This window comes from Misgurnus anguillicaudatus, chromosome 15 (genome assembly GCF_027580225.2).
Source record: "Misgurnus anguillicaudatus chromosome 15, ASM2758022v2, whole genome shotgun sequence".
Taxonomy (NCBI): Eukaryota; Metazoa; Chordata; class Actinopteri; order Cypriniformes; family Cobitidae; genus Misgurnus; species Misgurnus anguillicaudatus.
This window is the reverse complement of record NC_073351.2, coordinates 23,029,165-23,052,645: the sequence shown is the minus strand read 5'-3', so window position 1 is coordinate 23,052,645 and position 23,481 is coordinate 23,029,165. Positions and strand designations below refer to the sequence as shown.

The 23,481-nt window shown below is 42.8% G+C and overlaps 1 protein-coding gene across 1 annotated transcript; it reads left to right on the top strand.

The window, feature by feature from the left end:
• Window positions 1-324: 324 nt before the first annotated feature.
• On the top strand, window positions 325-23,211 carry tle3a (TLE family member 3, transcriptional corepressor a). Its single transcript, XM_055173900.2, has 21 exons — window positions 325-781; window positions 1,300-1,487; window positions 2,161-2,261; window positions 2,469-2,532; window positions 3,973-4,017; window positions 8,964-9,026; window positions 9,135-9,239; window positions 14,052-14,259; window positions 14,927-14,934; window positions 16,963-17,085; window positions 17,187-17,237; window positions 17,597-17,749; window positions 18,358-18,487; window positions 18,811-18,974; window positions 19,716-19,789; window positions 20,011-20,260; window positions 20,351-20,598; window positions 20,689-20,836; window positions 20,925-21,075; window positions 21,325-21,401; window positions 21,785-23,211. Exons 2-21 carry the CDS (start codon window positions 1,464-1,466, stop codon window positions 21,890-21,892), a joined length of 2,295 nt encoding a protein of 764 aa, XP_055029875.1. The 5' UTR covers window positions 325-781; window positions 1,300-1,463; the 3' UTR covers window positions 21,893-23,211.
• The last annotated feature ends 270 nt before the right edge of the window (window positions 23,212-23,481 follow it).

Below are 23,481 nucleotides of genomic sequence, written 5' to 3'. Positions count from 1 at the left end.
TTCATTTTTTTAGTGTTCTCTGTTTAAAAATCAAGAATTAACCTAATGTAAACATCTTACCTTTAAACAGACTTGTAATAGTAATATTTGCGATAGTAATACACTATTCTATTGTCTATTTCTGTGACTGCTGTATTAGATCGAAAACAAAGACATCCACAGTGACATCTCTCCACTTTGTTTAGAAATACCTAGAAACGTTCAGCGACTGCATCGCAAGCTACCTGTTCTGATCTAAAATGGCGAGCATGATGTCATGCATCAGAGTGCTGTCCCCACGTGGGGACGCGGTCTTGCAATTGGACGGCAAGGCAAAACTCTCCTTGCTTTAACCGGATTGGGTAAAAAGATGTGCTCTCGCGGCGGCTCGGCCCTCGTGTCAGTAGACTGTCTGTGTGTGGCACAGGGTTGCATTGCTGGACGAAGGGGGAAATGCTCGAGCGACGAAGAAGTACAACGTTTCAGTTTTAAACCTCTCAAACCTCTTCAAAATCGGAAGTACAGTTTTTGGCAGTGTTTTCTGAGGGATTACGCGAACATTTTTGTGTGCCGTGGAGTTTGGCGTTTATTATTGCTGTGCCTCGGACCAGCGCGCGGAGAAGCAGACTCTCCTCTTTTGATAGAGAGAGCGCGCACACGGGAGATGTTTGTCGCCGTTTGCGCTCACTGGGAAGCGTTTCATTTTAAAGTGAAAAATTAAAGCGGCGATTTACATTTCAGAAGTTGATCGCAGTTGCTGAGACGGTGGATGTGATACGGCGGCTCGGACGCACAAAGACAGGTACGATGGGCTAGCAGGTTAGCTAGCGACAATAGCTTGTTATCCAACCAACTCATCACTTTGTCGACTTATTCGCGACCTGCTTATTCGGTTTATTATTCCACGAAATGTGGAGATCTAGATGTGATGTTGTCAATCATTCGCCAAACGAACTAAAATTGAGCGTGTTGCATTTTAATTGTTAGGAGGAAATGTGTCGTTGCGCACGAGCGCTCCGCATATAAGGGCTTCTTGTGTTTATCGAGCACACTGTGTGGTAATTGTTGTGCTGATTGTTCATTAGCTTAAGTGCTTGTAGAAACGTCATTACAGCCTTAAAGTTTCACTCGGTAAATCAGGGGTACATTTTTTTTTTTTACGATAAACCGAGTGTTTTTATGCGCACGTGAAAATACGTTATAAGCGCGCGTGTTAAACTCTCCCATGTCCTGTTGTCAACCGCAAGTTATTGAGTTTCAAACCGTCACCATAATCCTATGTTTGAATGTAACCTCCACGTTTTTTTATTGTTTGCAAAGAAGAGGGAAAGGGTTCGAGCTGCACTGACCTGAGAACAGGAGGATTTTGCCCCCCAGCGTCCAGTGGGCTTCGTGTCCGGCTGATTGTTTCGTCGGGTACAGTGGCGTGCCAGTGGACGCCCCCCACCAAACAGACCTCCAATAAATAAAGGATACATTTCAAGATGTATCCACAGGGCCGACATCCGGTAAGTTGTACATCTTGAACTGATATAGTACCATAGATGCCACATCTGCATCAGTTTAGTTTGAGAGCAAGGGCACAGCCGTCCGCCCGTGACGAACGACATCCTTATGTGCACCTTCATATGTCTATGATAATGCTTTGAAGTGAAAAAGCAGGGCATTTGGAAATCTCATTCAGGAAAAACACCAAAAGACACCTATTGTCAATTAAGCAGTTAACATTGAATGCTAGAGAATTCTATTGGTTTGTTCTGTATTGTTTACATTTTTTTTGTTTCCGCCAACACCTGGTTTAAACCGTTAAAGAGAGAGGGAGGGCGAAAACAACAGCATTTTTTACAGGCGTAGTTTGGCACGCTCGGACGCATCCAAGCGAGTCGACCCCATTTCTCCCGCTGGTGTTTATGTGAAGCACTAAAACGGCTGCCCCTTCAGGCAGACCAAGAACTGTAAAGATTCCCCTGCCTCTTTTGTCAGAATGCTACTGGTGCTCCAGCTATCTCCCAGATGTCACTGTAGCATAGATGTCACACCAGCCCTCATTCGGGCTGAAATATTAGAGCCGCTCTCCCAGGGCCCAGAATGCATTAGAGCCTCGCTCTGCAGTCAGTGGAAAACAAATTTGGTTCTCTGAGGATGTAATTGAGTTTGATTGATGTGATGGCTGTCTTTCAGGCGCCCCACCAGCCTGGTCAGCCAGGCTTCAAATTCACAGTGGCAGAGTCCTGCGACAGGATCAAAGATGAATTTCAGTTTCTGCAAGCCCAGTATCACAGGTAATGATTTCGAATTATGTTCCTGTAAATAACTTGTGAATTACAATTGGCCATATTGTATTACCGGTATATTCAGAGAGAAAAACAAATCTAATTGACATTTGCTTGGGGAGTGAGGGTGATTTTTTTTTTTGCCTTAAAATTAAGTGCTTTGACAGTGCTTTGAATGCAAATGTTAAAAGTAATTTATATTTTCTTTCACCACAGTCTTAAAGTAGAGTACGACAAACTGGCCAATGAGAAAACAGAGATGCAGCGCCATTATGTCATGGTAAGTGACGCCAACACGTAAGCCAAAATAATATAGAGGATGAGGTGTAGGTAGATGTCTTGTTTCATGTCATAGGTAGTGGTTGCGTGTGTGTTTTAGTATGTGTTTGTGAAACCCCCTCTGGTGCTTTTAGTTTAGCCTCCTGCTTTATTAAAGGGCTCTGACTGACTGCCCTTAGCCTCGGGCCCTTTCATACACCACCCCTCAGCCGTAGGGGTCAATGACCACAGCATTGTCCCCTTTTCTCCTTCCCTCCCCTTTCCCCCTCTGCTCCCCCTTCTCTCTACCTCCCTCTGTGTGTGGATCTGATTATTCTCCAAGGAGACGCTGCTCTCAGACAAATGCATGGCCGTAAATTGGGTGAGGGGTGATGGAGGAGTGCCAGAGGCGTCTGTGGGAAAATACTCAATCGCAGCAGAAATCCAAAGCCTCTGCGTTATTTTGTCTTGGATAACCAGATTTTACACACAAACAAACGGCTATATCAATTCAGTGCTAGTTTTAATCACGAGCTTAATAATTTACACAACGCCAGAGGCCTAGATTCTACCATAGATGTTCAACGGTGGGATTTACGATCGGGAAAAGAAAAACAAAGCTTTTCGCCGATGTAACTAAACAAAGTTAAACTGGAAGTGTATTCTCTTATCTTGTGTAAACACGCAAGCGATGACTTTAACCAATACCCAGGGACGCTAGTTAAACATTCCTTTCACAGGAAAAAGCATGTCAGTCAGAAAGGAGGAGGAGAGGTTAGGTAAACACAGTATAGCCCCACACTGACTGTTTGTGCTGATAGCGTCAGCATCTAGACTTGAAGGGGACCGTTGGGATTACGGGGAAACCCTGTTTCATCTTTAAATAAAATATTGTGAACAAAATATTCCTTAAGAATGCAGAAAGCTGTAAAATATTGTTTTGTTATGGTTAAACCTTTTATTGACCATGAGAATGTTGTTAGTAGTACAAGGGAAACGTGGAAAAATATGGAGATTTTAAAATATTCCAGAAGCGGAAGTAATATAGAAATTAATAAAAATTAAAAGCTGTTTTGAGGTTTTGTACTTGTGCTTGGGTGTAAACTTTAATTACCTAGACATTGTTGTTTATCAGTGTAAAGTGATTATACAAAAACACTTCCAGTGATTGCATTCCATGGAAGTTATTAAATTTCCTTGTTCAAACATGTGATAAGTTCAACCCAATTGCTAAAAAAGCTTTTTGGATTCCCTTTGTATTCCATTATCAATATCACATAGAGAAAATAAAGCTGTGCAGATATAAAAGTACATGATTTTGGAGTGTGCATCAAAAGCCCGTTCTCTTCTTACCACCTGATGTTTCCAGAATCTGACTTTCTATTCCTCTCTCTCTCATATAACGTAGAAATGTTTGATGTGTCTCAGAAAAAACTGAATACTTTCCATTTCCCTTTTTCAGTACTACGAGATGTCCTATGGGCTGAACATTGAAATGCACAAACAGGTATGTATCCTTTTGATCCCTGTTCACACAATCGTAGACGGATCCCTGAGAGCTCACTGTGTGTAGATGTCAGTCAAGGCAGTCGCGCTGGTGTGTTAGGAGACAAGTGAAGTGTGCTCTGTAGAGATGATGAGATTCTGTGGATCACGTACTTTTGAGCATTTAGAAACGGGTTAAAAGTCAGGACATTACAAAGACACGCACACAGTCGACCCCCCTTTTCCTGTTTGTGCTGAGCTGAGTGTGATCAGACAGCTTTGATAAGATTAAAGGAAGGACTTTGGCAGGAGGGGCAATGTGATTTAATGAGGGAGCACAGTCTGCACTATTATGTAAGCACATTTAAGACAACCTTTATATATATTAACACTAAGGCAAAAACAGACCACTGTTAATTCTTCCTTTCGGATCAATACCTACCCTGCATATATTTGATGTTCATTTGAAAATGTCCTTTAAATGCAGTGCTCATCCAACAAAGGCTTATCTAACATACCCTGGCAATATTTTGATGTATCGCACGTGTTCTGTCCCATAGATGATAATGAGATTGTGCTGTGCACCAGATGTAGTTAAGCCACCTCAAGAGACAACCCAACCTGCTCACTCTCTCCACCTTATGAAGGTTAATGACATCAGGGTGGAGCTGATGGATGGCGATCCATCAGTGTCCACAGTGCAAGTTCTCTGGCTGTCAGACCGCTTTGCCCTGTGATGACTCCTGTTAGCCACTTATCTCCTCACTAGCAGTAGAGGGACTGAAGAATGAGAGAAAAAATAAAGATGGGGTTTTGGGGGGATGAATGATGGTTTAAACTGTGCCCCTGATTGATTTTACCAAAAAACCACTTGTTTTATAATTCATTTTCTCAGCTATATTGATCTGGGTTGAACTGTACCCTGGAACGAATGCCAGACAGAAAATGGTTAACCGACCCAATTAGCATGAATTGCTAGGTCCGTACCATATTACTCTCTGCATAAGGATTAATTCAGACCTCCACGCAATCTTTTCCACCGTAGGTCTTTGTATTTTAAACAGTTTAGGCATAATGCGGATAGCTGCAGACAGCATAGTAATGGCAGCTGCTCCGTGCCAGTGAGCTGCTGTGATGACTAAGGTGCCCTCAACGTGGCTTATTTTGGGTCGATCCGCTGAGTTTTCACCTGTTGTGAGACGTTAAGGAAAGCTCGCTCCCTCCTTCTCGCTGTCAGAGCCAAATTGAGCCAGTCAGCTCCTGCTTGACACAGGGGCGCTGATAAATGATTTATAAGGTGTGCTTTAGGAAGTGTTTGCTAACTGCAGGATTGTCCCTCTCTATGTGAGCCAAAGTAAACTGACTGGCTCAGTGAGGTGAGTACACAGAACCTCAGTTAAAGTAGCGCTGACTGAGGATTGTGGGAATCAGACCCGATTCATCACAATGTTTATGGTGGTCGGGTCATGAAACTAGGTGAAAAGGTATGTACCTGAACGGTGACGCTCCAAAAACGTGCATAACAGAGCAGGGTTGGCATGCTGATCAATGAAAGTAAATTTTAATGGCAGTATTATCTGTTATGCAGCAAGCTAGCCACCTCCAAACATATATATTTATATACCTTGTTATACCTTTAACACTGTGTGTAAGGCTGTCGGAAAGCATTACCACCTCTCACCCCGGCAGAATACAGGGCCCATCAACCCAGCTAGGTCAAGTATTGTTTGTGATGGAGACACATGCCTGGAAGGACCAGTTGTTTTCCTCTATATTCAATGCTCATCAGCGTCTCACTCCATTCTGCTGGCACTGATGGCAACAGACAAATAGCTTTCAGCATGCCATTGACAGCCTGGCCCTGGAGTGCTCTTGAAATGGTGCTAGACAGGTCCGAGTACCTGTAATTGTGTACCAGAGCGTGAAGCTCGCCACTTAAGAGGCAGGCTTTCATCTGCTTAAAGTGACATCCCGTTTTTATCTGCAGTTGTAGCTAAAAGCTTGTCTGCTTGTCCAGCTCAATGCACAGTGCCGCTTTCATTATAGACGCAAGCATTTTGTGCAACACACGCTGGCTTTTTATGTACGTCACCGTTGTCGGACATGTTTTCCCCCGACGGCAGGATTGTTTTTGCAAGATAAAGCATGAAGCTTTGGAGTGAGCGTCAGATAAGGCAACCCTTGACCTCACTCGGCCAGCTGTCAACGTCGCGTTAAGCCCTTAAGGAATGCGTTCGATGCACCCCAGTCCTCCGCAAATCCTGTCAAACGTTAGGCTGCTATTGACGCGGTTTATCTCTGCAAATAAGGATTATACTACGAGCGGGCTTTTCAACTTTTGTTGTTGACATGCTCTTCTAGTACATTTTTCTGTAGTCTAGTTAGGTGTGTGAAATGTAAACCTCTTGGTGCCTCTTGATCCTGTTGTTGTTATGAGGAATCACACTGTTGTATTATCGTGTTTACATCCTCATTCCATTCGTTTTACTGTATTATTTGTACTGTATAGGGCACGATTAAAGGTAGTAACAATATAGGAATTTTAGATGATATGTTTGATAACGACAAGGGAGCTTATTATCCTGTTCTTTTGCATTTAAAGGATTAGTACATTTTCAAAAAAAAAAATCCGATAATTTACTCACCACCATGTCATCCAAAATGTTGATGTCTTTCTTTGTTCATTCGAGAAGAATTGTTTTTGAGGAAAACATTCCAGGATTTTTCTCATTTTAATGGAACCCAACACTTAACACTTAACAGTTTTTTTCAACGGAGTTTCGAGCACATTTGCGGACCATTTTAAACAATAAACTGATACAAAGACATTAATTAGTATCATTCGACATACAACAACGTCGGAACGGTCCTCTTTCTCCACACTTGTAAACACTGGGGCGTAGTTTCGATACGTCCTCCCTGACCTTTTGACGTGTTGGCGTATTGCGTGGGGTCGTGCTGGGGCGTCACAGGACCGGAGATGGACGAGAAGTTGTTGTTTAAAAGTGCATATTTTTTATTTTTCTTGACAAAATGACAAATGCCTTGTTTGGGATCGTTTAGAGTCTTTTAAAACTCTGTTTTAAAAAAAATGTTAAGTGTTGGGGTCCATTAAAGTCCATTAAAATGAGAAAAATCCTGGAATTTTTTCCTCAAAAAACATAATTTCTTCTCAACTGAACAAAGAAAAACATCAACATTTTGGATGACGTGGTGCTGAGTAAATCCATTAAAACTTAACATTTAAAATAGTTTTAATACATTAACAGGATGTCTTTAGATCAGATTACGCTGGTTAAGTCCTCTCTTAAATAATAAACATCTATATGCTTTTGATGGGAGTGAGATAAACTGTCTTGGGTGTTACAGTGCATCTTGTAAAAGAAATATTGTGTCTGCCTCCTGCAACTGCTTGGCATTTTCGGCAATATGTTATAAATAAGTTCCTGGTCTGCGCGGCTACGCGTGTTTGCCATTGAAATGAAAAATAGCGCCGAAATCCCTGTGATGTGTTTGTGCTCCGTTCTGGCCCTGGCTTGAACTGAGCTTCATAAATTCTATAGATGATGTATCTGTAGCAAGAGTTATTTTTCAGAGGCTTTCCTGACGCTCTCCTTTGGTCTCAGTCAAAGCCAGTGCCAGACCTGTGATGTGAGCTCCTTTCATCACTGGAAGGGCCTGTGATGTCGGCCGTGCCGTTTGCTGCCGGCTTCTGATGATGGAAAGGGGGAGAGATGGAGCACATCCTACTGTAGCCTTTGGGTGGAGAGCCCTGGCTTACCCCCACCACCCCCTTTTACTGTCATGTGTTCTCACAACGACCCCACATCATCCTCTCCAATCGCTCGCCTTTTTATCCTCCATTCGTGCGCGGCACTCATCCGATCGACAGGCCGAAAATTCAATTTAATGACCTGCCTGTGTGCACGTAATATGATTTTACAGGCTGTTACGGTCAAGCTGAGGTACCATTTGCATAATGATCGGCGCGCGATAGGAGACGGGGCCTGCTCGGCTACAGTTGCCATGGAAACGGTCAGGCGGGTGGAGAGAGAATGAAGGTTGGGTCCCTGCGGTGGGCTGGATGAAGGGGGAATGTGGGTGGGTGGGATGCTGAGAAAATGATGAAGGTGGGGTCTGGTGAGGGCAGTCCGTGTCTAATCCACCTTTGTTTATGAGACCGAAGTAACTGGCACTTCATTGGGATATGGGGCCTATTTCTGTTCCGTTTAAAAGTCTAAATGCTAACATTATCAACTCGTTGAGGTAAATTAAGTTAATTGGTATTGGTAATTTTATTTTGTCACACAATTCTAAAGCCGCAAAGAGATTGTATTTCAGCCCTGGCTTGCGTATAGGTTTTGGATTGTGGAAAGTCATAAATTTAGGAGTTTAAAAACTTTGTTGCGGTCAGCACTTAAGTCTTTTATCACATTTGTCTGTTTCCAACATGTCCACGGGGTACGTCTGCATTATTTAACATCTGCTAAACAACAGGAGTTGGCAGTAATTCTGTTGTGGAGACATTTGAAATGAACACATTCGGTTCTGAACAACTGCTGCAGGGGTTTCTTTAATGCAATTAAATAAGTGGTGCTGATGATGGTTATGGTTTATGTAAAGTTGAGATTGGAGAGAAACCCTTGTGTGGTAGTAAACTGTACCTGTAGGTTGATGTGAGGTAAAGTGCTGTGGTCCTCGTAACGTATCTCCAGTGTATCTGGCTCGTTCTCTGTGTGGTTTGGAGTGCTCACTCATCGCAGCTGTGCTCTCTCTATCCCCTGGGCTCTCATAATGTTTTAAATATTTCACATGTCAATATCACGCAGTTTGGAGCGTGCCGAGTCAAGCGGTTCTGATTGCCATGGTAATTGGCTTAATCGTTGGGAAACACTAAAAAGGCTTAGTGGTGCACTTTAACAGAAGTAAATTACCCAACAAAAACTTTTTTCTCTTTCTCTTTTCCAGACTGAGATTGCCAAAAGGCTCAATGCGATTCTAGCCCAGATTATGCCTTTTCTGTCACAAGAGGTGAGATTTACGTCGTCTTTGAAAATGGTTTTAAGCCATGTTTTTTGTCTTAAAATACCGTATTACTATGAATATGCTTTTATCTCATCATTCTTTCTCCCGTTACAGCACCAACAGCAGGTTGCACAAGCTGTTGAACGTGCTAAGCAGGTGACAATGACAGAATTGAATGCCATCATCGGGGTACGTGGACTTCCCAATCTGCCTCTCACCGTGTGTACCCCTTTAATTACTTCATTTCACCATAAGAAAGGGGCAAATCTGCACTGTTATTGATGCATTGATGCATTGTTGCATTAGCACTGTTAAAATGTTTAAGATTTGATTTTAAAAATTTGTAGCTTGTTTTAATAGTGCAGATTAGCCCCTCTACAGAATGTCTTTTTGATATGTGTTATAAAGTGCTTGCATCTTTGATTGAGAGAGAGTGTGTGTGTGTGTGTGTGTGTGTGTGTTTTATTTATTGCCGACACTGTTTTTCACAATGATCCATCCAAGCTTTGTTTAGTACCTACCCACTATACAGTATGTGGCCCAAGTGTCCTTAGCATCCACTGTCTACTTACTCAGTGTCCAGAAACTCTTTTTTTAGATGCTGGATACCTTTAATTAGATCAGGTTTTAGATCAAAAGCTATTGCACTCTGCTGACCTGTATTGCATTGGGAATTAAATACTTACACATGGTCTAAGCTGCTACACCTATTTCTTTCCTAGAAATTCCCGCTACCAACTAACAGTCTTTTATTGATCAGTGGCAAGTGACCTGGATCACTATCAGCATGTAGAGAAAAACAAATCTAACCCTTGTACATCCATCTGATTACAGCAGTTGACCCTGCTTTGATTTGTCTCTCTAAGAATTAATCTACAGAAGAAGGATCTGATAAAAGGGAGGTAAATGTTGTGGAGGGGGGGGTGTCGTCTGATATCGAAATTCAATTAGGTCCTCAACAGTGATTTATTCCAAGATAATTCCTAGAATCAGGTCTGAACGGGGCAGACATGTGGTTGCTCTTAAATTCCATGTTATCTTCTTGAAAGACCATTGCAGGATAGCTTTGATGTTGTTATAGCAATCCAGTTGTCAGGGTCAGTGACTCTTAAGGATTGAATGTGGACTAATTATTGTAGTAGCCATAATTTTTTTTTATTCCAGACCATCATCTTAATGATTCATAAATCAAATGTTTTATTGCAAATGTTATGTTTTTAGTCCTATGTTGGGTCTGCTTCTACAGTACGAGAGAGGATACTCACTTTACCGAGCAAGACTTTTTTTGAGTTGGGTGAGCATTTGTAATTCACCTAGCAGACCATGTGTACGTGCTCGTGTAGGTGCCAGAGTCTTCATAAATAGTCTAAGGCAGAGGTGAGACGAGAGCTACACACTCGCTTTCTCAGTGCAGAAACCAGCATCTCTTATTGATGAAGCTCAGAGCCGGTAATAGGATGCATCTAGGGCAGCTGTTTTTTTTTTCTGCTGTGCTATGACTTTGATCAGAGGTCTTAAGATGGCCTCCTGCAGCTCAGCATTTCTGCCCCACCTACCACAGTGTGTTTATCTATGCTGGCCCTGTTTATTTTAGAAAACCGTAAGCATAGCCGTGCGCATTTTATTTTGTTTTCACCCCATGCTCGACTTCCTCCCGGATTTGTTTGGTTAGGTCTGGTATCAAGATTCTATGGGATGTGCTTGAGGGCTTTTATTAGTAGGGCTGGGCAGTATACTAAATATTTGCAATATTTTTGCAAGGCTTGAAAAATGAAGTAGCATTGAAAGTTGCAATAATTTTAATAGGCTATTAATTTTTTTACAGAGGGTAATTTTTCTTTTTATTGTTATAGAGATGCTAATAAAAAGAACGGCATGATTTAAAGGATTGGTCCATTTTCTTAAAAAAAAAATCCAGATAATTTACTCACCAGCATTTTTGAGGATTCAACATTCAATGATTTTTCTCATTTTAATGGACCCCAACACTTAACAGTTTTAATGCAGTTTAAAATTGCAGTTTCAAAAGACTCTAAACAATCTCAAACGAGGCATAAGGGTCTTATCTAGTGAAACAATTGTCATTTTTGCAAGAAAAATAAATATGCACTTTTAAACTTCTTGTCTTCCTCCGGTCCTGTGACGCACCAGTGTGACCTCACGCAATTTCGTAATGATGTCGAAAGGTCACGTGTTACATATATGAAACGCACATTTGCGGACCATTTTAAACAATAAACTGACACAAAGACATTAATTAGTATCATTCCACATACAACAACGTCGGATTGGTCCTCTTTCTCCACACTTGTAAACACTGGGGCGTAGTTTCGCATACGTCATCCGTGACCTCTTGACGTGATGACATATTGCGTGAGGTCGCGCTGGCACGTCATACGCACGGAAGAAGACGATAAGTTGTGGTTTAAAAGTGCATATTTTTCATTTTTCTTGCCAAAAATGACAATCGCTTCGCTAGACAAGACCCTTGTGCCTTGGTTGAGATCGTTGGGAGTCTTTTGAAGCTGCAATTTTGAACCGCATTAAAACTGTTAAGTGTTGAGGACCATTAAAGTCCATTGAAATGAGAAAAATCCTGAAATGTTTTCCTCAAAAAACATAATTTCTTCTCGACTGAAAGAAAGACATCAACATTTTGGATGACATGGTGGTTAGTGAATCTGGATTTTTTTTTTTTTTAAGAAAATTGACTAATCCTTCAAAGATCATAAATTGAATTAATTTATGTTTCATTTAATCGATTAAAAACTATGATGTGATTGCTTTATTACTTAATTAGTGAAGATTAGTTATTTTTACATAAATGAAATCCTTCTTTTTATTTAATTGGTCAGTCAAAATGGTAGTTAAACTATTTTAAAGCAAATATATAAATAGAGATGTACATTGTCAATATGTTAAAAATGTGGAAATTGTTTATCGCTCCGTCATGTTTACTAGAAATTTAGTAGACGTTCAACCATCTCATAGCTTAATTCATGAAACGGATTTTAAGATCCACATCCACTTGTGCTATGGGCCCAATTAAGTGTGTTTGTATCCAAGAGGGCGAATCATAGGGCTTTATGTTTCGATCCCCCTCAGGCCAGTATGTTGTATGGTTACAGCACTAAACTCAAGAGGATGTTGTTTAGCTTACACACCAGAGAATAGAAGTGTTTGTCTGATTTAGCCACTTATATATGTCTGCGGTTAATTTTTTCACTCCGTGCCTGCGTTTGTTGTTTTTCTGTAGGAGAAAGATTAGCACAAGTTGAGAAGGTCTTTATGTAGGAATATTAAATTACTAGAGGCGTTTTATTTCTTTATTTTCTCGTCTTCTCATGGCCGGGGCCTCTAATGAGGGTTCACTTATTGTCCATGCATATTACACATCAGTGGCTCATTAGCTGGAATGAGCAGGGAGACTCTCCCCCATGAATCAACTGCTTCTTTAATTTCCCATGTGGTCAGTCATTTCGGAAGCCACACACAATCGCTTTTTCCCTGGTAGTTCTTCAGTTCCTGACATCGTACCGCCAACACCGTCTCTCCTGCAATCACTTCCACTCTTATCTCGCGGTCTCCCTCTTTTTCCTACCCTTTCGCTTCCTCTCCGAGCACATACGCCGCCACCCACGCTTAACGTCTCTCCTCGACACATGCACACCTCACACGCTCCCTTATCACAGATCCACACTCTGAGGCACAGCTCATAATTGGCTTGGCAGCTCTGTTGTGTTGGGGAGGGTAAGGTTGCAGGTTCAAATCCCAAGGCGAGCTCTTCTATATACCATTCGCTCTCCTGCCAATCTCAAAGGCCCTGAGCCTCAATATACAGCCAGCTGTGCAAATAATCCGCAAAGCTGTTAGCAATTATACTCAACCCGAATAAGGGTTTGTGATGGACATCTTAATAATGATTTACCCACTGGAAAGGGCAAGCTTTTGGAGCATTCCAGACTTATAAATAAGCCTTTAGTATTGATATTTACTTATGGCATGCCATTAATGACCTGCTGATAATTCTGAAAGGTTGTACAACCGCGTTCGCCATACACGGCCAATAACATCTACCCTTTCCACGTCAAGAGGAAAAACACGGCAGAATTCTCGGATAATGACCGTAAATGGTCATCGATTGAATTGAGGTCTGTTAAAAGTGGGGAGGTATATGCTATAACAGCCTCTTGAATAATTCATTCTTCCTGAGGATGCTAATAAATTGTGTACGATGGGTGGTTGTTGTTTTTTTACTGGTGGCTCTGCTAAGTATTATTTAACCTTGCTTTAAACTGCTCGCTTCCCATGCTGAGTGGTTTTTAATTCTCATCAGTTTCCTCCAAGCTTTTCAAATATTGATGGAGGTATTGGAGGCTTGAACGCGTGCCAGCGCAGGACCCCTCGCTCTTGGCCGCCGTCACCGCACAAAACACACACACACACAAAGGCTCAGCCCAGCTGCTGTTGAAGTGCTGTTTAAAGTTTGGTTTTCTCGAGTGACTCATACTTTGTGTAATAACCAGACCCAAATGTGAAGGGAGTAAATATAGCCGTCCAGCGTTTTGATGGGGCTAAGGAGCAGGTGGTGTTAAGCCAATGAGCTGACAGCATTCCAACGCCTGCTGTCCTTAAACTGTATCTTAAATGGGGTTTGACAACTCTCTTTGAAGAACGTGTCAGAGCAAATGCGGTAACGGGACTGTGTTTATTTTTTTGGTAATTGGGTAAATGTACTGAATTGCAAAGATAGTCTGCACTGTGTGTAACATTTCAGGTTTACTTGCCTGAATGTCAATTAGCTAACGGTTACGCTAAGCTCCTAGCCACATAAAGACATGGTTGTTTGTAGGCTCCTTAAATGCGACTTTGCAAGGGTGCAAGAACGTAAATATCTCCCGACCCCCCACCTGTGCTGCTGAATGGGACAGCAAAGAAGCTGTTTGTGTGTGTGTGTGTGTGTAGTTTTATGGCAGGCATTGCTCTGTTTCTTTCCCTCCGGCCCACTTGTCGTCTGTCTCTCCGCAGCAGCAGCAGCTCCAGGCTCAACACCTCTCTCACGCTGCCCACGGTCCCGTGGCTTTACCCCCCCATCCTTCTGGCCTCCAGCCACCGGGAATCCCGCCGGTCTCTGGCTCGGGAATCTCTGGCTCGGGCCTGCTGGCTTTGGGAGCCTTGGGAAGTCAGCCACACCTGCCCGTGAAAGATGAAAAAAACCACCACGACCTAGAGCACAGAGGTAAGGAGCAGACGCACGCATTTACACACTGCTCTCATTTTAAGCCAGGAGAGTGGAACATTAGTTGCTCAGCCATACAGACCTCTTATGTGAATAAAACTCTTGTCTCGTAACACCCTCCTCCCCCATCACTATTATTGCTGCTCTTATAGGCTGCTGCTGACATTATTGACCTTCTTAAGGCTTTATGAGAGTATGCTACTCATACAGCTTGCCGTTTATGAATGAAGGCTGTAAAGTGGTTAAAGGGATAGTTCCTCCAAAAATAAAAATGATTTCAGCATGTTAAACATGTTTTTAGAACATGTATGCTTTCATAAATCTCTTAAATGATATGAAAAAGTAAATTACATTTATTTATTAGACATTTATTTATTTATTTATTTATTTACTTATTTATTTATTTATTTACATATTTATTTATTTATCTACACCTTTTACATACATGCATACACAACCTGTCACTCAATTTGGCAAGGATGGGAACGAACACAGACTAATGTTTTTCTGGTTGTATCGTGTACATAACATGCATATTTTACCTGCCGATGAAATCCTCCCTTAACTCTGTATGTCAGTCGGTCAGGGTAACTGACTTTTGTTTATCTCTGTTTTGTCTTGCCTTTCTGCATGTCTTTCAACATCATCCGGGGTCTGCTGACTATAGAGAGCACAGTGAGTATTAAGTTTCCTATTACCTTTGTTTTCTTGCCCTTCTCTTTCTTTCTGTTTAATAGCTCTGCTGCAAAACCTAGTGAGCTGCCTACATGGGCTACTACCTACTAGATTAGATTAGAGATGCTCCACATAGGCAGCAAGTTGAGTAGCACTTTAAATCACAAGTGGTTTCAATATACTTTAAAGTTAAAGGCATGAAACATAAAAATGCATAGTGCACAAATATTTTGTAAAGAATTACACAGAATCATTTATTAATGCATTGAATGCAATGCACTATAATTAGCATTTATCTCAACTCACCTGATTTATTTCTTCCTGAATTGCCTTCTGTAAAAGCAATGATGCCCTAAGTCAGCGCCTGCATAAGCCATTCACTAGGTTTTGGTACAGAGCCAATGTGTCTTCGTTTTACTGGGTGAAAAGCACCTCTTGGCCCATTTCATGCCTAAGAAAATTTCCATTAATGTAAATGTCAAGTAAGATCCTTCATCCTGAAGCATGCGCAACTCGTGCACGAAAGGGTAATCTGCGTTCATTAAAATGACTAATAGAGAAACAAGCTTTTTATGAAATAAGCACTCGCATCGCGCCGCAGATGGGAAATGACTCGTATTACAGCACGCAGATTAGCTCGGCTCTATAATTTTATCACAATTAAAGACGACGTCGACTCCCTCCCTCCTTTGTGGGATTTATTGTATCCCTCGCTCTCCTCCTCCCCACCCCTCCGCTATCTCGGCTTGTTTACCGCCCCTTCTCTGCTCTCTTTTGCTAGCGCGATAAATATGTATGAGCACAGGCGCGGGAATTGTTTTCCTCCCTCTCATCTTCGTGCCCTTGTAAAAGGCATTTATTCAACGGGGCTTAAATCTCTCTGATGGCTGATTGAGGCCGTGAGATTGGGTTTCTGCTAGCCCGGCGAGGGCTGAATGGGTGCAGTCATGTCTGAGGCGAAGGGAGCTCCACCGGCGGTGCAGTTGTGTGTTCGGTGCTCCTGGTGTTGTCTAAGGTCATCTGATAGCACACTGGTGACTCCGCTTAATGAGTCACGCTAAGCATCTCTTTAAAGGTCAGACTTCATGCAACGAGAAGAAGAGAGAGACGAAACTATTGGGCGCTCTGCCCAATCTGCTACTTCATCTCCTCTGCTTAGTTGCAATTTACAATACAGCGATTTGGAGGCCTGTTTCTCTTTTGAACAGTTCAGGCTCATGGGAAGGAGTGTGTTGAGAGCACTCCGAAAGGCTTGTCTAGTTTATAAAAAACTCCCTTTTTACATCTGAAGCATGCATTTTTGCTCTTGTCCGCCTTGTGGTCCTTGTCTATTTGGACCGCACACCAATAAGAGGAACCACTGACGTGATGCAACCACCAATGCAAGCTGTTATACACCCAGCCAAAGTCAGGTTCTCACAGATAAAGGGTTGTTGTTTTCCATGAACATTCTGTTCATTCTTCTTTGAAACTGTTTGTTGTCTGTTTTAGAAGATGGAGGGAGTGAGTGTAAAAAGGAAGGAAGGGAGGGTATGGTGGGGGGTTAGTGAAAACAAGCCTTTCTTTGGTCTGGTTAACTGTATCTACTCTGTAGTACAGCCAGCACATATTTCTTTGTTTAGTCTACTGTGGGTTATAAAGATACGATTTGGCAAGTCTAACTGTAGTATGTTTTGGGTTTTTGACTCCAGAATGGATTGGATGCTTTTGGCTTTTTAAGTGTGTGTGCTTTTGGAGCGATAAGAGCTAGTTGCTGTTGTTTTCCAAGCTTGGATCCCTGTCAGATCCAACACCTGTCATTCTAATGGCATTTGTAATGAAATCTGGACTGAGATAATTCCTTTGTCACATCATATTAAACCAAATGAAATCAAATTTGGAAAAAATCTTGAGCTGAATGGGTTTGTTGGTCTTGTGGGGCATTTTCAAAATGAAGTCATGTGGATATGAAGATGGTTTTCATGCTTTGAAAGTAAATGTGCAAATGAATGAATTGGGTCGTGACATTTCTCTCTGTCCTCTCCTTAGAACAACTCAATCTCTCCATCAGACAGCCTACGAACAACCAGTGAGAAACACCGCGGATCTTCTGATTACAGCTTGGACTCCAAGAAACGCAAAGTGGAGGACAAGGACAGCATGAGCCGATATGTGAGTTCTGTGACTTGGTCTTGAAATATAATAAGTATAAGTATTTTTTTTTATGAAAAGCTGATGGTTTAATCAATACATCATCATTATTGTGTTTTCAGGACAGTGATGGAGACAAAAGCGACGATCTTGTGGTTGATGTTTCCAATGAGGTAAGATATATGTCATGATATAGTCAAGAATATAAATTCTTATTTCTGATTGGTTGCTAGATGTGTCTGTTAATGCTGGATTGTGCTGTTTTAAACAAGATACACTTTTGTGGTTATATAAAATGTTACACAGGAGCAATTTAGTGACCGAAATCTTACTTAAGCACATGTACATTTGCTAACTGCAATATCAGCAGAATCATCGACTCCAGACTGTTGAATTATTGAAAATTAATGCACAGTAATGCAGTATGCAAGCTTTTTAATAATTCAACAGTCCATCTTCAGTTATTCCTTACATGTGTAGTGCTAGTTGAATATTTAACTTAACTCCTTCCTCTTCTGTTTTTGTGTAATAGGACCCCGCCACACCCAGAGGCAGCCCTGCCCACTCCCCTCCTGAGAATGGCATAGATAAGCCACGCCCTGCAAAGAAGGACACACCCAACAGCCCCGCCTCTGTGGCCTCTTCTGGCAGCACCCCCTCCTCTAAAAACAAGGAGCACGGACATGTAAGAATCTTTCGATTTATAAATCCAATACTGCGTTTTTCAGCTTTGTCTGGATTTTTAAATCGTAATAATGCAGGTCTGACACCATATTAGCTTCGGCTATAATCTGAATCTTTGCCACTGATGCAGAATTATAGGATGTGTTTGAGAAAAGGTTTTGATGAGAGAGGGAGCTGAGCAGTGGGGAAGCCTTGAGCGCCCTCTGATCTTCCAGTCTCTCTCTCTTTCTAATGGCTCAAAAGTGAATGTCTGTTTCTCAGCCTCAGCTTTAAATACATCTGTAAATGTCAGGGATAATGCATTCCCATTGCTGGATCAGCCGTGTCTTCCCTGCTAATAACTCAATGCGTTTAACCATTCTGGTCCTGTGCATCAAAAAAAAAAAGATTAGAGCGAGAGAAGCGAGGGCAGGATAATGGGTTTGGGGATAAATAGCAGGGTTTATAGTTTCGTAGGAGTAGTGAGTTTGTCAGAATTGGATTGGATTAGGTTCAGCCAGCACTTAAATCTTCTGCCTGGATGCTGCCTCGTTTAGGGGGATTTTAACTCTGTTTTTACTATCTCTTTCTTTTTCTTCCCCCTCCTCTTTTCTACGTTCACATCTCCAGAATGACAAATCCTCCACGCCTGGACTCAAGTCCAACACCCCCACGCCTCGTAACGATGCCCCCACTCCGGGTACCAGCACTACCCCTGGGCTGCGGCCCATCCTTGGCAAGCCTCCGATGGAAGCTCTGGGTGAGTTCATAATCAACACCCGCAGCCTTAGAAAAGATGCCATTTAAATCTAGACGTCACCACCCGCAGCGTGCCATGCAAACACGGCCAATACTGTAACCAGAAGAGTTCTTTGCATATGGAAATAATCCAAAGCTTGAGCAAATTTCTAGGCTTGCCTTTTTAACAGCTTAAAGCAGCTTTCATGAGATGCATCTTTGAAGCAGCTCAGTATAGGCAGGTCTTAGATTGAGATTTATCTCCCTGCTACCGCATTCAGCTTCTTTCCTCGTGGCTGGCTGACTGATACTGATTTATGATTGGATGTGTCTCTGTCTCTTCAGCCGCCCCTGCTCTACGCACCCCCCTTTCGTACCCGACTCCCTTTGCCATGATGGGCCACCATGAAATGAATGGCTCTCTGACCAGCCCTGGAGTCTACGCCGGCCTTCACATCTCCCCTCAGATGAGCGCGGCAGCTGCCGCCGCATACGGACGCTCACCTATGGTAAGTGTGTATGGGAGCATGCACCTCCATAAGAGGGGTTGGGAAAATTGATCTCCGGTGCATCGCAGATACTTCAAAATACAGATTGTAGATCAATTATTAATAAATTCTGGGCAAAACATTGCAGCGTTCAACCAAACACCTCTGAAAGCCTGTAGATGTTTAACAACGATGCTCAAAGAATGAAAGCTTTTGATAACAGCCTATTCAAGTATTGATGTTCAGACCAGACATTTTAGTACAGCTTATATGCAAAAGTCACCCACTTTAACCATGCACGCATTGAGATTCATGTTAAGATCGAATTGAACCTTTTATTCAAAACAAGAAGAATTGTGCATCGCCTTAAGATTTCTACCTTTGCATTAAAGTCCACCCCTCACCTTACCCATCTCTTGACCATTTCATTTTCTTGCTTGGTTTCGATCTCTCCCCTCCCCCAAAACCCTACATTAAATGTGAGGGAGAGCATGGGGTGATGTAGTGTGTGTGACTGGGTGTGAAATGAGCGTTACATTGACTGGGCTCTCAGGCAACCTCGCTGCCTACCGTCTGATTGCTTCATCCTTTTGGGCAAATGAAGGGTGCAGCTGAGAATCATTTCTCTGCTCTTGCATGTTTTTTATAGTGTGCATTGATCTATTCAAGTTAAATTCAGTGGATAATATATATGTTGTGAATGTTTGCACAGGTGCATAATATATGGAGGTTGTCGTTCTAACACATCATGTATTGTTGTAGGCGGGTTTCGAGCATCCTCACATGAGAGCCCCGGGCCTCCCTGGAAGCATCACCTCAATCTCTGGAGGAAAACCGTAAGTGTCCAACACGGGACTAGACAGCGCTCTCTTTCCCACCGTATTTATGTAACGGTTTCACTAGAGTGCTTAAGTGCACAACCTTTTCCCTCTTAATAACTCGTTTCAGACTACTTGCTCATATTGGCGTAATTGATTTAATTAACCCACTTCAATCAGCGCACCGTTGGCTGCTAGATTACTAAAGAGGTCTCTCCCTCTATGTTTGTCTGTCTCAGAGCCTACTCATTTCACGTCAGCGCTGACGGACAGATGCAACCTGTGCCCTTTCCTCCGGACGCTCTGATTGGTCCAGGGATCCCTCGCCACGCTCGTCAGATTAACACCCTCAGTCACGGTGAGGTTGTGTGTGCCGTCACTATCAGTAACCCCACTCGCCACGTCTACACGGGTGGCAAGGGCTGCGTTAAGATCTGGGACATAAGTCAACCTGGAAGTAAAAGTCCAGTGTCTCAACTAGACTGTCTGGTAAGCATCACAAATTCTTTGTTGCCTCTAACATGTTGTATAAATTGTTCAGTTTTAGTGTAGCCTCCTCACATTGTTTGTGTTCTACAGAACAGGGATAACTACATCCGCTCCTGTAAGCTGTTGCCTGACGGCCGCACTCTTATTGTCGGAGGGGAGGCCAGCACACTCACCATCTGGGATCTCGCTTCCCAGACACCTCGCATCAAAGCCGAACTGACCTCCTCTGCACCGGCCTGTTACGCACTTGCCATCAGCCCAGACGCTAAGGTGTGTTTCTCCTGCTGCAGTGACGGAAACATCGCCGTGTGGGACCTTCACAACCAGACCCTTGTCAGGTGGGCAAGAAGAGCTCAATTTTTGGCATTTCTCTATTGTGTTTTGGTAGAGAGAGAGTTTACTCACACTGTATTATGCATAATTTGCAGGCAGTTCCAGGGCCACACAGATGGTGCCAGCTGCATTGACATCTCTCATGATGGCACCAAGCTATGGACAGGTGGTCTTGACAACACAGTCCGCTCTTGGGACCTACGAGAGGGACGGCAACTCCAACAGCACGACTTCACATCTCAGGTTAGCCCTTTATATCCTTACCTAGGTTAAGTAGGTCTACATTAAAATGCAATGGTGCTCAAACTTTTTGTCTTTTCCCCAAATGCAGATCTTCTCTCTGGGCTACTGTCCGACGGGCGAGTGGCTGGCTGTTGGCATGGAAAGCAGCAATGTGGAGGTGCTCCATCACACCAAGCCTGACAAATACCAGCTCCACCTTCACGAAAGCTGTGTTTTGTCTCTCAAGTTTGCCTATTGTGGTAAGAGACTATTGTGGAGACATCAGATTAAGTTATTTACTTGAAAGGAAAAGTCTGCATACAGTAATTCTTTGCATTACGTTAAGTATCTATATAGCATAACATCGAACTGCTCACAGCTCCCCCACTTGAACAAAACCTTGGCTGTCCTTTCCTACCAGGCTGTCTTTTACTTTGCTTTCTGCACATATCTCCATTTTGCCCGTACTCTGTTCAGAGCTCTAATTACGTTTGATTTCCCTTGACAAGGTAAATGGTTCGTGAGCACTGGGAAGGACAATCTGTTGAATGCATGGAGGACTCCCTACGGCGCCAGCATATTCCAGGTACAGAGATCAATACAGTCTGTCTACAGGAAATGTGTAGGCTGCCTGAGTCAGTAGAAAGGGCACAGTGACCGCTGCCTGACAAGGCCGGGTCTCGATCAGCGGAAATGGGCAGGAGTATGTCATTAACGCTGGGTCCTGACCACTTAGTGCGGATGTGGGTCCGCTTGCGTAGCTCACGTCTACCAGCTTAAGAGTAAATAATGATAACCCTTCAAGTGTTTATGACTGAAGGGGCTCGGCTCAGAAGCTAATGCATCGTCGGTGGGGGTAAAGAAGTGCCTGTATAAGCGTCCGTCAGCATTTTCTTTTGAGTAACTGAGAATGTCTGAGAACTTTTATGCAGTTAAATTTCATTGTGGCTCTTTCTCATCTTTCCGCAGTCGAAGGAATCATCTTCGGTCTTGAGCTGTGACATCTCGGCTGATGACAAGTACATCGTAACGGGCTCTGGAGACAAGAAGGCCACAGTGTATGAAGTGATCTACTAGACTGAGGTAACAGGCTGGTGCGGTTCAGGCCTCTGGAGGAGGAACGAAAGACAGACAACTTCTCACTCCAGTGACTCTTCTAGTCAAACAGACAGGAACAGCCCCCGTCTGTCTGTCTGATTGACTGCCTGTCTCACACTCACTAACTGTATGACTGAGCTCTGATCAAGTGGGTGCTGGGGTGACCTTGACTGAGCTACCTGGACTCGGACTTAAACGTGCAGCCCATACAAGACCCTCACATCCACCATCGGCACGCTCGGCCCGGTTCATATGGCACTAGAGAACAGTCTTGATGTTTCCTCCTTTGCTGTTTTTTTTATTTGTTGGATTTTGTTTCTATTTTTTGTCCTCATTACGCGGTGAGGATGTTCCATAATGCATCGTGAAGCAGTGCTTCGTCCTGAAACTTCATCTGTGTGGAGGCTATGTGAAAAGTGTACATAATGGAGTATTAAAATGCCTTTTATAGATTTATATTTTGGTGTCCAGTTACACTTGTGATGGTTATCATTTTCTCTCTCTCTCTCATTCTCTCCTTGATGCTTCGTTTCCCCTTCGAGGTTTGGAAATTAGATTAAGACGTTTTTTCTGAGGATATTCTATTCCGTTTTCCCCCCTTTTGAGAAGTTCATTTTCCAGGCTGACCTTTTATGGAAATCTAATTTACTTTTTCACCCTCCCTCCTGAAAAACAATTTTGAGCTAAATCGCATTACAGAGGCGTTTTTGTGAAATGTCCTGTGGATTTTTTTTCAAGCGGCTCAAAGCCCATGCAAGGCACCCCGAGACTACAACCGAAGCTTTGCAGGAGGGGCAATTTGGTTCCCTTTGCATCAGCCTTCCTGCTCTTGGCTTCAGAGAAAGAGACCCTTTCACCTGGATTTTAAATTAAGATTGTATTTACCAATTAGTAGAGGACTACTCTCAAACCTGTGACTTCATTGTGCTGTCGTTATGATCAGGACATAACATCGTGTCTTATTGTGGAAGACTCCGAATTTGGATTAATTCCCCCACCCCTCCTTATTCCCAGTGACGTACACTGTGGTCGTGTGGATAGTGTTCCATATAAAGAAAGCACAGAGTAAAGATGTCTGCAGATGATGAACCAAACGGACCATAACACTATCCTAACACATGCATTGACTTGCTGTCCAGCTTGTTTATAGCATCACTGTTAGTAACCCTCCCCAAAATAAAGCGCAAACGGCTGGTAGATACGGACACGTCACACACCAAAGTATGTAGCAAACTGTGTTGTCACTGAAGATATGTACAGTTGTTGATAATTCAATAAACTGTTTTTGTAAAAAACGACATGAATGCTTCAATATCTTTCTCTCTGTGTGTTGTAAACTAGTTTTAAAGTCTTTCATAGCAGCTATATTGTAATGACGCCTCAATGGAGAACCAAACTTCAAGGTACTCAAGAAAAAAGCATGACGCAAACCCTTCGTCCTCTCCGAATGTTCTGTTGGTAGTCGAGCACTCTTATTAGGGGGTCAGCTGAGATGAATGGCCTCTCCAGGCCCTCTTTTTAGGCTTGTTCCTGTGTAGAAAAAGGCTCTGAGAACTCCATTCCCTTTC

What these genes read in the sequence shown, in the direction of transcription:
- tle3a (XM_055173900.2), top strand. Translation starts at nt 1,464, where the DNA reads ATGTATCCACAGGGCCGACATCCG. An exon ending in TGCCTTTTCTGTCACAAGAG is followed by an intron (nt 9,027 to 9,134) that starts GTGAGATTTACG and finishes CTCCCGTTACAG; the next exon opens with CACCAACAGCAGGTTGCACA. An exon ending in AGGACAGCATGAGCCGATAT is followed by an intron (nt 17,086 to 17,186) that starts GTGAGTTCTGTG and finishes TTGTGTTTTCAG; the next exon opens with GACAGTGATGGAGACAAAAG.